At 30.9% G+C, this 12,277-nt stretch overlaps 2 protein-coding genes across 3 annotated transcripts; one reads left to right on the top strand and one right to left on the bottom strand.

Annotated features, from left to right (window-relative positions):
* Window positions 1-323: 323 nt before the first annotated feature.
* On the bottom strand, window positions 324-4,915 carry LOC108478649 (putative two-component response regulator ARR21). Its single transcript, XM_053023648.1, has 6 exons — window positions 4,761-4,915; window positions 4,516-4,665; window positions 4,016-4,441; window positions 3,847-3,923; window positions 688-2,615; window positions 324-598 (listed from the first exon to the last, which is right to left on the bottom strand). Exons 1-5 carry the CDS (start codon window positions 4,876-4,878, stop codon window positions 1,380-1,382), a joined length of 2,007 nt encoding a protein of 668 aa, XP_052879608.1. The 5' UTR covers window positions 4,879-4,915; the 3' UTR covers window positions 324-598; window positions 688-1,379.
* A 6,218-nt stretch (window positions 4,916-11,133) lies between these two features.
* On the top strand, window positions 11,134-12,241 carry LOC108478617 (dehydration-responsive element-binding protein 1D-like). Of its 2 annotated transcripts, XM_017781084.2 has the most exons (2): window positions 11,134-11,275; window positions 11,385-12,241. In XM_017781084.2, exon 2 carries the CDS (start codon window positions 11,399-11,401, stop codon window positions 12,020-12,022), a length of 624 nt encoding a protein of 207 aa, XP_017636573.1. In that variant the 5' UTR covers window positions 11,134-11,275; window positions 11,385-11,398; the 3' UTR covers window positions 12,023-12,241. The 2 variants fall into 2 exon arrangements, with proteins under 2 accessions (XP_017636573.1, XP_017636572.1); XM_017781083.2 differs by having other exon boundaries at window positions 11,142-12,241.
* Window positions 12,242-12,277: the final 36 nt, after the last annotated feature.

A 12,277-nucleotide genomic window follows, 5' to 3' on the forward strand; every position in this document is an offset into this window, starting at 1 on the left:
AAAAACTTATTACAATTTATTAATTAAAAATGAATATTTTGTAAGGAAAAATGTATAAAAATTAAAACTATTAAGAGTTTGCAATCGAAAACATTTTCAAACCTTTTAAAACTATTTATATTAATAAATATTTTTCAATAAAAAATTCTAAAATTATTTTAAATTGAGAAGCTAAATAAAAGTATTTAAACATAAAAATTTCAGGAAAAATGTTTTAAAATATGAAAAAACTAATAATTATTTAAAAGCAATAATATAAATAAACAAAGAAGTTTGGAATAAATATAGAGAGAAAGAGACGATAGCAAATTGAAAGGTTCCAATTTATTTAACACATAGATAATGCCAAGTATATATAAAGAGAGAAATAGTCACAAACATTACATAACCAAATTAAAAACAAACTGTAAACCCATGTCCAAGCTTCTTATTTAAACCCAAAAAAAAAACTAGATATTATAGGTAGGTCCGAAACTTTATATCTAAAGTTAACTGTTTTATTGAAGCTTGAAGTAAATGATTCAGACAGCTGCAGCGATGGCTATCACTCAAACCCGTCGTTGAAGTTCAGCAAGGAATCCAGGAAATCCTCATCATCCTGCAGTCATATAGAATTTATTTTTATTTAAATGTAAACAATATAAGCCATTATGAGATTGAGTGAAGATGATAACAACAATGATATACCTCATAGCTTGATGAATTAGCTCCAACTGGGGCACCATTGTTCGCATTGTTTGCCGAGTTATATACAGCCAGAGCTGGAGCAGGAGCAGGAGCTGGAGCAGGAGCGGGAGCGGGAGCGGGAGCGGGAGCAGGAGCTGGGGCAGTCATCACTTGGAGTACATTGCTGAGTGGGTGAGTGACAGTCACTTGTTCCCCTCCGGTTTGTTGCTATATTACATCACAAAAGATGATATAAATCAGTATGGTTTTAAGCGTGATCATATATATGTAACAAAACTAGAAATTGAAGTTTGCCTTATTAGTGATTGGGTTGGATTTATTGGAACGACCATCGCCTGCAGCAGGGTTGGGGTTGTTGATCAGCTCTTCAAGTTCACTTTGAACCTAGGCAAAAATCCTCTAACATTGTGAGGATTCATAAGGAAAAATGGTAGCATGCAAAATATGGAGTTAGTGGACGTACCTGTCCAATAGCTTCTTCACTCCAAGGATGGTTATCTTCATCGGACAAGGGATCGGGGAAATCGCAGTTGAGAAGTTCATCCAATGTCGGATAGATTTCCGGGAACAACGAAGGCAAGCAATAGTCGGAATTCTCAACACTCTGCTCACCAGCTTTCTCCTATACCGATAACAAAAAAAAGAAAAAAAAAAAAGCCAACAATTTTGAGAAGAATATAATACTAATTCACTCAATTACTACAATAGAAATGTATTACCTCATTAGCTAACTTTTTCGACTCAAGCACAAGGTCTTGAAGTAAACCATCACCACCTCGTGGTTCATTGTCAAGATTAGGAACATTGTTCAGCAGCTGATCAGAATTAATTTCAGTCAATCTTGTACTGCCAGTTCCTAGTCCTTGAATCAATGTCGAATTGTCAACTGGTGGAATAGGAAACTCTCGCATAAAATCTAGACTATCTAAAGGTGTAGTCCTCATGGTTGGAACATTAATATTCTCATTGTGAGTTCGATTCATTGAGCCATAGTCACCTGTGGGACGGGTTTGATTCATTGAGCCATAGTCAACGGTGATAGGGGGAGCCGACCCATTAAGGAGATGTTCATAAAACCTCATCCCACGATTGCTGTTAGCAGCATTGTTGGTGTAACCAGGATTCAGGGTAGGGTAAGAGCTGTTATTCAGACTAGGGTAAGAGCTGCTACTGCTTCCGAAGAGCCCATTACCCAATGTAGCACCCGAAGAGCTGCTATTGAGACTAGGGTGAGACCTGCTACTGCTTCCAAAGAGCCCATTAACCACTATAGAACCCGAAGAGCTGCTATTCAGACTAGGGTAAGAGCTGCTACTGCTTCCGAAGAGCCCATTACCCAATGTAGAACCCGAAGAATGAAAGCCAGCTGAGCCAAATCGGAACGGTGAAGACGAAGACGGACCAGCATTGTAAAAATCAGGCCTAGCTTGAACCTGGTTTGGGTACGTTAGCGATGAGTTTCCGCCATTCAACAAGCCACTAGAAAACCCACCCCCACCATTCACCGACGAACTAGATCCAATTCCAATTCCATTTCCATTTCCATATCCCAAGTGATTATTCAGATTGGGATTGTTCAACATGTTACCACTACCAGGGAAGAGTGGCTGGTTAGTTTGGTTGGACAATAAACGGGATTGTCCATAGCCAAGTGGCTGTTGAGCAGCGTTGCTACTCGAAGCACCAGGATGACCGTAAAACAAGGGTACGTTCCTAGTGGAACTGTGACCCATAAGGCTCTCATGCAAACCAGGATAAGATGCTAATACCCTCAATCGTTCCATGTGTTCCAATCGGGAATACTCTTGAGCAGTTTTCAACAACAAGGGATGACCGGCGGCGAAGTTCGACTTCAGGAACCTGTCGATTACGGCCTTGGATGCAAAACAACCCCTCTCTGCTATACGCTTTAGGAAGATCCGGTACTTCTGCAACATTTACACGAGCCAATGGATGCATTAGGAATATATCAGAAAACATGATCTATAAAACAAATATGGAGAATAAAAAAAAATTAAAGTAAAATATCTTTCTTGTTGGTTATTACCCAAACTGTTTTTTTTTTCTTTTATTTGCATGAAGAATTAATCTTTTGTTTTTATTTTTACCTAGTTTTTCTTGCATTGCAATTAAGAATTTTATTTTATGCGGTTAATATAAAAGTACGAGTTAAAAATAATTGTAAAAGAAAATTAATGATATTAAAATAAATAACATAAAAATATGTGATATGATTATCATTGTATTTGTAAAAGTTTACAAATATTTATAAAAATATAATACATAATATATTATAATTAAATAGAAATATTATTTTTATATGTTTATTTTTTATTTTTAAAAAGAAATCATGTATAAAAATAATAAGATTTCGAGGAATTTAAAAATATATCTGGAATTAGAAGAATGAATTTCTTCATTATTTTTGCTACGAAATAAGTAAATTCAATTTTATAAATTTTAAAAACATGATTAAAAGAAAATCCTCCCTATAAATCTCTGTTCAATTGAACTTTTCATCACATTATCCATTATTTCTTTTAATTATCTAATGATATTTTAGAAAATTTTGTTAATACTATTAATACATAATTTTGGTACCTTTTTTTATCTCGAATCTCAAACCCTAAACTAATTTAGAGTTTGGGATTCAAGAATCTGATTCAAGATTTGGGGTTTAGGTAAAAAATATCAAAATTATGTATCAATGATAAGAAAAAATTACTAAAATGTCATTAAATAATTAAAATTGACTATAAATAATGTGGTGAGAATGATCTATAAAATAATTTCTCCTAAAATTTATATATTAAAATAGGCTTAAATTTTATCATCTCATTTTTCTATAATTTTTTAGGGTATTGGAAAGTTAGTGATGAGATCTATGTTGATAATCTCAAAGTATTTATAAAATTTCGTTTTCTAGTTTTCCAAAAATTATAAAGTCACGAAAAATAGTAAATACATTCAAAATTTATTTTTGGAAGGAAAAATATATAAAATATAAAAAAATTGAAACAAATGTAGGACTTGACAAAAAAGACTGGATACCATATATAAAAACAGCATTCATTAGTACAAGTGTAAGGTTAATTCATTAAAAACTGTGTTAATTTATCAAAAATGATAATAAGTAAATAATCAAAGCCAAAATCAAACCTGTAAATGACTAGCCACATTTTCCCTGGTTAAGCCTGTCGAATTCATACGCTCAAGGATCTTCTTTGGGACAGCTCCTGCTTGTGTTAAACATGAATAAGAAAATCACAATATATTAACAAAATCAACAAATTAACATAAAGTATGACCAATATATATATGTACATACTTTCAAGGCCAATTTGGCGTAGGGCTTCCAAGAACTGGTTATGAAGTGTATTCGTCCAAACAATCTTAGGCTTCTTAGTTTTTTTTGGAGGTGGAGACTTCGATTCATCATCGTTATCATCCTTGTCCCTACCTTTGCCAGATGCACCTTTTCTTTTCGATCCATTTTTGGGATCGTTCTTTTCGTTATTCACCGATGACACCGACTTCGTGTTGCCACCGAGGGATAGTTTCCCGTCCGCTGGTGACGACGACGAAGATTCCCTGTCCATGTCCTCGATGAGCAAGGATTTACCCTTCTTAGCAGCAACAGCGTATTGCCATACGTTCTTTAACCCAATAGGGTCTACTGGTTTAACTATAAAGAATACAGCACCTCCTGCTAAGCTCTCTAGCATCACATTTTCATCGTCATCCGAGGACATTACTACATAACCAACAAGAACAACATTAGATATGTAATGAAATCATGAAAATAACGAAGAGATAAGATCTACTCACTGATGACAGGCAGTTTAAACTCTTTGTTGATTCGTTTTTGAAGCTCAATCCCATTCATTCCAGGCATATGGAGATCAGTGACCACTAGGTCAATACTTGGATTTGATCGAAGAACAGACAAAGCAGCTGCCGGTGTTTTAACACTCGTAACTGAGAACACACAGACAAGAAACAAGAAAAAATTAGTTCAAAATCACGCACACACACATATATGTATGGATATATGTACGTATGTCTGTATGTACCTTCATATCGGAACTCTCTTAACATGGCAGAAACGATAGCCAATGAAGTAGAATCATCATCAACAACCAAGATAGTGATCTTCATAGCAGGAGAGTTGACACTTCTAGTAGAAACCATTTTTTTTCTTCTCTTGTTTGTTTTTTTGGAAGGCTTATAGTATGAGTATAAGAGCGACAATAGAACAGTTATATATACACTGAGTACCCCATAAAAGCAATCTGTGGCTTGATATTCGGTGTACACGTGGCAGTGACCTGGGTCTACAGCCAAACAAAAATTCGACAGTTACTTTTTACATTTTTTGGAACATGAAATTATGTATTTTTTTTGTGTGTGCGTAGGGAGTTTGGAAATGAAAAAAAAAAAAAAAAAGAAAACCAGTGATGACAACAAATAGTGGAGTGAGCCCCCAGAAATTTCATACCAATTTATGGCCAAAATCCAGCTCAGAATCTAAATATAAATGAAATTTACCAAATATAAGACGTTCTTACTAGGCAATTTGTTGTGTGAATGCTTTGTGTTCAAACCCTCTTCTTATGGTTCAACATATTTTCCTTTTATGGAGTGTTTATCCTAGTAATTTATAATTATCGAGTTCCAACTTTATAAATAGATAATTCAAAAAATATATTTTTTATTAATTTAAATCATACACTTAAATTAAAAATGTTACAATTCTATCACTAAATATATGTAACATATAATCTTGATTTCTTTAATCCTTCTTATATATGCAAATTTTAAAAGAAATCAAGAAAATATATAAATCGTTTTACTAAATTATATAATAAGTGCATGTATTAATATTGGTAACATGTAAAATAACAGTATTTAACGATAAATCTTATCTTAAATATTGTTGATGCGAATACATTATCTTCTAATAATCTTGAATAATAGTATTTAACGATATTATTTTCAAATTCTTTAATCCTTTTATATATGCATTTTTTACTAATTGTGTTACAAGTGTATCTTTTAATGTTGATAACATGCATAATAACAGTTTTAATCGTATAACAATCGTATCTTATTGGTATTTAACGATATAACGATTTATCTTATGTTTAATATTGTCAACGTGGAACAGTACATTGCTTTGTTTTGACAATATCCAAAACAACGGTATTTAACGATATAATGGTAAATGATCATAACTCAACTATAAGATCATTGATGTAGAACTCATTACCTTTTTTAAAATTATCCAAAATGACGGCATTTAAGGATATAACAATCATTACTCAACTATAACATCATTAACGTGGAACACGTTTTTTTAAATATTACGAAATAACGACAATTAACTGTATAACGACCGTACATTATCTATAATATTTATTGATGTGAAATATGTTGCATTTTAACAAATCAGAATAATGATATTGAATGATATAACAATCATATTTCACATGTTATATTATTATCACGTAATGTTCCAAAATAACAATCGATACAACGATCATACTTTATGTATAATTATTTTTGTCCTAGATCTAGTACCAAAGAAAGAATTAGTGTATTAGTTTCTATTTATAACTTTTTTCCAATCTTCAAGTCCGAAGAGAAAAGTATTTAATCGTGTTTGAACTTACACATTTCTAATTTTGTTATAGTAGCAATATCAACTGAGTTAAAAGCTCAACCGACAATATATTAATTTTAAGTATTATACATGAACTCATTTACTATTATTTTTAGATTATATTATTATTCATTGACAATTTTAAATATATATATAAAAGAAAAAGAAAAGGAATTTACGATGTGACAAGGAGAAATTTTGATTTGGTACAAACTTTGATTTCGACTTAATTTTCGCTTTACTCAATATTAAATTTATTTTATTTTACTATTTATATAATTAATTTAAAATTAAAATTTATGTATATATAAATATATTAAATCATGTCTAGCTTTAGACCAAAAATCTCACACTAAAACCTTATAAATCGGACAATGAAACATTGGTTTAATGGTATGGTTGAGATTTTAAATATTTTGATATCTTAAATTCAAGTTTTGTCATATATAAATGTGTAGATTATCCGTCAAATATATTATAATTAATTAAATTCAAATTTTTCATTTTAATAATTATTCAATTCAATATTTATAATATAATTTGCTGTTTTATAAACCATAGGACTCCACTTGTTGGGCCAGGGTGAAGGACCTTTTTTCTGATTCCCACCCGTGCATGAAGAGTTAAGAAGTGGACTGAAATAAATGTGAAATAATCTCATGTTTATCCAATAATAATGATAAAGTAAAATTAGTCCCATATGAAATCCTTTTATATTTACTCCATTCATTAATTCAATTTTGTTTTTATATAAAATAAAATTTGAATTTAAACTGATTAAAATTAATTATATAAATTAATTAAAATTTTCATATAAATCCCAAAATTTAACACAACGAAACAACGATTGTTAAATTAGAAAAGACATAAGAGATGGAAGGAAAATAAAAACTATGTTCTGTACCCACTGTTTGTAGTAAAACCATTTCCATATAAAAATTAATTTTTAAAAAATAGAAAAGGTTTTATTGTCATTTAATACTAATATCTAATTAATTAAGAGAGAAAATAAGTTTTAACTCAAAATGGAGCAAAAACGAAATGGCAATTTTGTCTTCTCCTAATTAATGATTTAAACTAATTAATTACAATAAGTTTTGTTTCCTTTTATATTTTTTGAGGAAATTAAGTCTTGTTTCAATGTCCACTGTTTTACTAAATAAAAACAATACCGGTGTTGTTTCATCTGGAGAAATTGAGATGTGTTTGGCTACAATTTTTCTCTTTTCGTAGGTGAATATTTGGTTAAATTGCTTGTCAGGTCCCTACATTACAGGGCCTGGATAAAATTAGACTTTATATTGTTAAAAATAATCAAATAAGTCCAATTTGCAATAGAATTGACATTTATTGTATAAAAATGACTTGAATTTTTTTTAATTGTTGTTCAATTCCAAACAAAATATTTCACTTATAGAAATTTTAAAATATTAACTTTGTCAAACAACAAATGATTTTTTATATAATAGTAATGTTATCCCTATTCCAATTTTACATTGTTTAATTCTTTTAATAATATAGAGACTAAATTAATCCACTTAATAATGAAGGACTAATTTAATCATGTCCCTATAATAAAGGGACATCCCAAATCTTCTTTATGTTAGCAAGTCTCAAATATTATACATAATTGAGAGATTTGTATAGATTATTGTACGGAGAGTTTAAACACTTAATTTGTTAAGTGAGGATAACTTTATTTTACGAGTGTTTTTTTATAGTAAAAATGGTTGTATTGTAGTTTTACTTATTGAATTCACGTGGGTGAATCTAATGGTGAGAGTATTAGGCTTTTTCGGTTTGTAAAAACTGAACTTCGATAATGGAAATATAGAATGATCACACAAAGCAATGAGAAAGAAAAATAAAACACACACAAATTTTACATGAAAACCATTCCAGGAAAAAAAATCATTGGCAGAGGGGAATAAAATTCACTAATGTTAAAATTCGAATGATACAAGAGAAGTTTCGATTACATCTATTTAAAGGTTGAAAAATCTTATTCTATTCAATGTCAAATAGAATAAGAGTAATTATATACGGATTCTACTTGTGCAATTAATATCAAATAGAAGAAAAGTAGTTCTATATGGATCTTATTTTGCCACTGTATTTTATTTCATTAACAATAATTTGGGTTACACAACTCTAATATAAAAGTGTAAAAGTAAGGAAATTGTCACAAATGTGTAATAGATTTAGATTAACTTGTTATATAAACGTTGAAAATAGTGAATGTTTCTCATTGAGTTAGGCTTCGCAGAACGTAGAGAAACTAAATTGCGTAAACAAACCTCATGTCTCTTGTTTTGGTTCTATTTTATCGTAGTGCTTGAAGGAGTGTCTACTCCCTTAACCACTCTTTTCAATCACATAGCTTTTATCTTAACAACTGCTTCAAATTTGTAACTACAAACTGTTACACAAAATAGCATTGTCTGAAAAAAAAATCCAATAGAGGAGTAAGACAAACTTATAAAAACCACAACACTAGAATGTTAAAAAATTAATCAGAGATGCATTACTTTGATTAACAACTAGTAATTGTATCCTAGCCTTGCCACAATGAACTACGATTAACCAATTAAGCATTGCTAAAGGATCCTAGGATACCCTGCCGCAATAATGGTGCACGAAAAACAAAGTGTTAAATGACCAATCCTCTTATTTCTTATCTTAAAGTCTAATCTCACGATTATCTTTATATATTGTCATTTTTTTATTATGTATTAAATTTTATATTTATTTATAATTTTTGTATTTAAATTTTATTTAACTGGCTGGATAAGTTGAATTGATGACAAATTTTTTTTACCAATTTAAATTAATTAATTGAGTCTTTGGGTTGAGTTTGGTTTTATATGGGTATTGAGTGTTTGGATATGGGTTTGGCATGAATATTTATTATTTAAAAAAGGTAAATATATTTCGGGTATTTGAGTTTGATTTCAATATATAAATTAGTATTTATGTTTTGTTTTGCTCCATATTGGTACCTAATTTTGATTTCATCCACACATTTTAGTCCATATTTATAATTTTTTTAAAATTGGTTTACTCGGTTTGGATATCCAAAATTAATTATTAATCGAGTAAACCCTAAATTTGATTAAGCTAACTGAATAAACCAAATTTATTTCCATTAAATCATTTTTATTTTATTAATTCAATTCATCTAACTTTCTACTCACCTTACGGGTGATAACTAATGGTGTGTTTGATAAATCGAAAATTTAAATGCTAAAAATTAATTTTTATTTTTACTATTAAAATTTATAAGTGCTAAATTTATATTAAAAATCGAGTGGTCAATTAATAAATACAAGTACTAAATTTAATTATGTTGTTTGATAAAACATTGATTTTAAAATATAATTGATTTTTAAATTTTAATCTTATTAATATAATATTTTATATGGTTTTGGATAGTTTTGGATGAAAGATAAATATATTAATTTGAAGATTTTATTTTCAAAAAATTATTTCAAAATTTTAATAAAATAAAATCAACTTAATATTTTCTATATCAAGTAAAAAATTAAAATGATTATCGGGCATATTTAAAATATTAAATAGTAAAAATTTTCATTTTTGAAAACGAATCAAATACCCTAAATAAAAATTATGTTAAAAATATAACTAAATTAATTTCAAAATTAAATAACAAAAATTTATTCATATAAAAAACACTCTATATGGCGATAATTAGAGTTACTCATGATTTAGGTCAGATTCGGCCAAAGCCCAATTCTAAAAATTTTTCAAGCTTGGTCCAAGCTCGACTTGGCCTGCCCGCAAACACATATTACTTTTTAAAAACAATAAAATATATTAGATTTATATTTATATATTTTTAATAATTAAATTTAAATAAAATATAAAGAAATTGTTTGAACCAAATTGGGCCCTGAACAAAACCCTTTATTTAAGCCCTGCCCAAATTGGACCAGATGGGCCGCCCAGCCCATGGATAGCTAGGAATTTTAGTTTTAAATCTTATTGGAGGGAGGGAGAGGGTGCAGGTGGTGGTCCACACGGTGTAACGCGGCAATAAACTATAGTAGGAGGTTGGCTTCCACCGCCCAGGGACCACCGCCGCTTTGTATTTTAGGGATGAATAGCGGGGAAAGTGGCAGTTGAGGGAAGGTTTTAACTGTCAACCGTGTGTCGGAAATCGTGACGTCACTCTGAAAAGTTTCCTTTCACTGTGCCTTGTTTTCTTCCTTACGGAGATGTTGCTCATAAGCTTTTCATTGAAAAATCTTTCCTGTCTTTTCTATTTCATTGCCCATTCGTTTTTTCTTTTTTTAAATGTAATATTTATAATTCATAAAAATTATAAAATAAACATTTGAGAGATGAAAATAAGAAATTTGGCATTGAAAAGACCAAAATTAAAATTATATTTTTTTTTGAGAAATTTCATTTGAAAAGGATTAAAATGAAACCAAAATTTAATTGAACAGATATGATAAATCTTTATTAAGAAAAAGAGTTTATGAAAGTGACCAAAGAACGGTCGTGGAAGTAAATCATTGAATTGGATTATACTGAAACTGTCCAACTGTGGCTTGGCTTTTGACTTGGACCAGAATCCATTCCCCAAAATACAGATTAATCCAGCTGCCAAAATCGCCACGTTTCCTTCTCTGATTGAACCACAACTTGTCTGAAAATTAGTACACTTGGCTAAGAAACCTAGTCTTATGTTTTGTCCCTCTAATCTCCATAACTCCACACGCTGGATTTTCCGTGTTTGCTTAATATCTAAATATCTTTCATTTCTAAATATATATAAATAAGACGCCCTTTCATAGTTGCTTGAAGTAGAAAAAGAAAGCTCATTTAGTTAATATTTTCCCTTGCATTTCCAAATTCGGAAGTTCATACAGCAAGTGATTTCCTAAAATACTTGGATCCTAAGTACGAATATCCTTTTCTTGAAATATACTCTTTTTAAGTCAAAAGCTTTGTTTAACTGAAACTTAAACTGATTACTGTTTGGGTTTTTTTTTTTAAATGGATTTTGTAGTTCAAGATTATGATATGGTTGATTCTGGGTCCGTTTCTGAAAGTGGAACTGATCGTCCGGTGAATTTTTCCGATGAATATGTGATGTTAGCTTCGAGTTATCCAAAGAGGCGAGCTGGGAGGAAGAAGTTCCGGGAGACTCGACACCCGGTGTACCGTGGAGTTCGCCGGAGGAATCCCGGGAAGTGGGTTTCTGAAGTGAGGGAGCCTAATAAGAAGTCGAGGATTTGGCTTGGAACTTTCCCGACGGCGGATATGGCGGCGCGTGCTCACGACGTGGCAGCTATAGCACTGAGAGGGAAGTCAGCTTGTTTGAACTTCGCTGACTCAGCTTGGAATCTTCCGGTCCCGGCTTCTTCCGACCCAAAGGATATTCAAAAGACGGCGGCGGAGGTGGCGGAGACTTTCAGAACGGCTGAGTATTCGTGCGGGAATTCTAGAAACGATGCAAAGAGAAGTGAAAACACGGAGATGGAGAAAGGGTTTTATTTGGACGAAGAAGCGTTGTTTGGGACACAAAGATTTTGGGCAAATATGGCTGCCGGTATGATGATGTCACCTCCTCGTTCCGGTCATGACGGAGGATGGGAAGAACATGAAGTAGATGATTATGTACCTTTATGGAGTTATTCTATTTAAAAGTAATTTTTCCAGACATTTTCAAGCATTCATTGGAATTTTTAGTTCGTAGAAATCGCCACCGGCAATTGCCCTTTATGTTTTGTACGTACAACGATTTTTTTGGATTGTACGGGTAGTGTTGTAAGTACAAAGATTAATGTGTATATATACGATGTATATATACGTCATAACTTCTCCAAACAATAAATTTATAGCTTCATATCTATTATATTCAAAGTTTGTTAATATTTGTTCCAATAATAAGAATTATTA

The sequence above is a fragment of the Gossypium arboreum genome, chromosome 12, assembly GCF_025698485.1.
Source record: "Gossypium arboreum isolate Shixiya-1 chromosome 12, ASM2569848v2, whole genome shotgun sequence".
In the NCBI taxonomy this organism is placed as follows: domain Eukaryota; kingdom Viridiplantae; phylum Streptophyta; class Magnoliopsida; order Malvales; family Malvaceae; genus Gossypium; species Gossypium arboreum.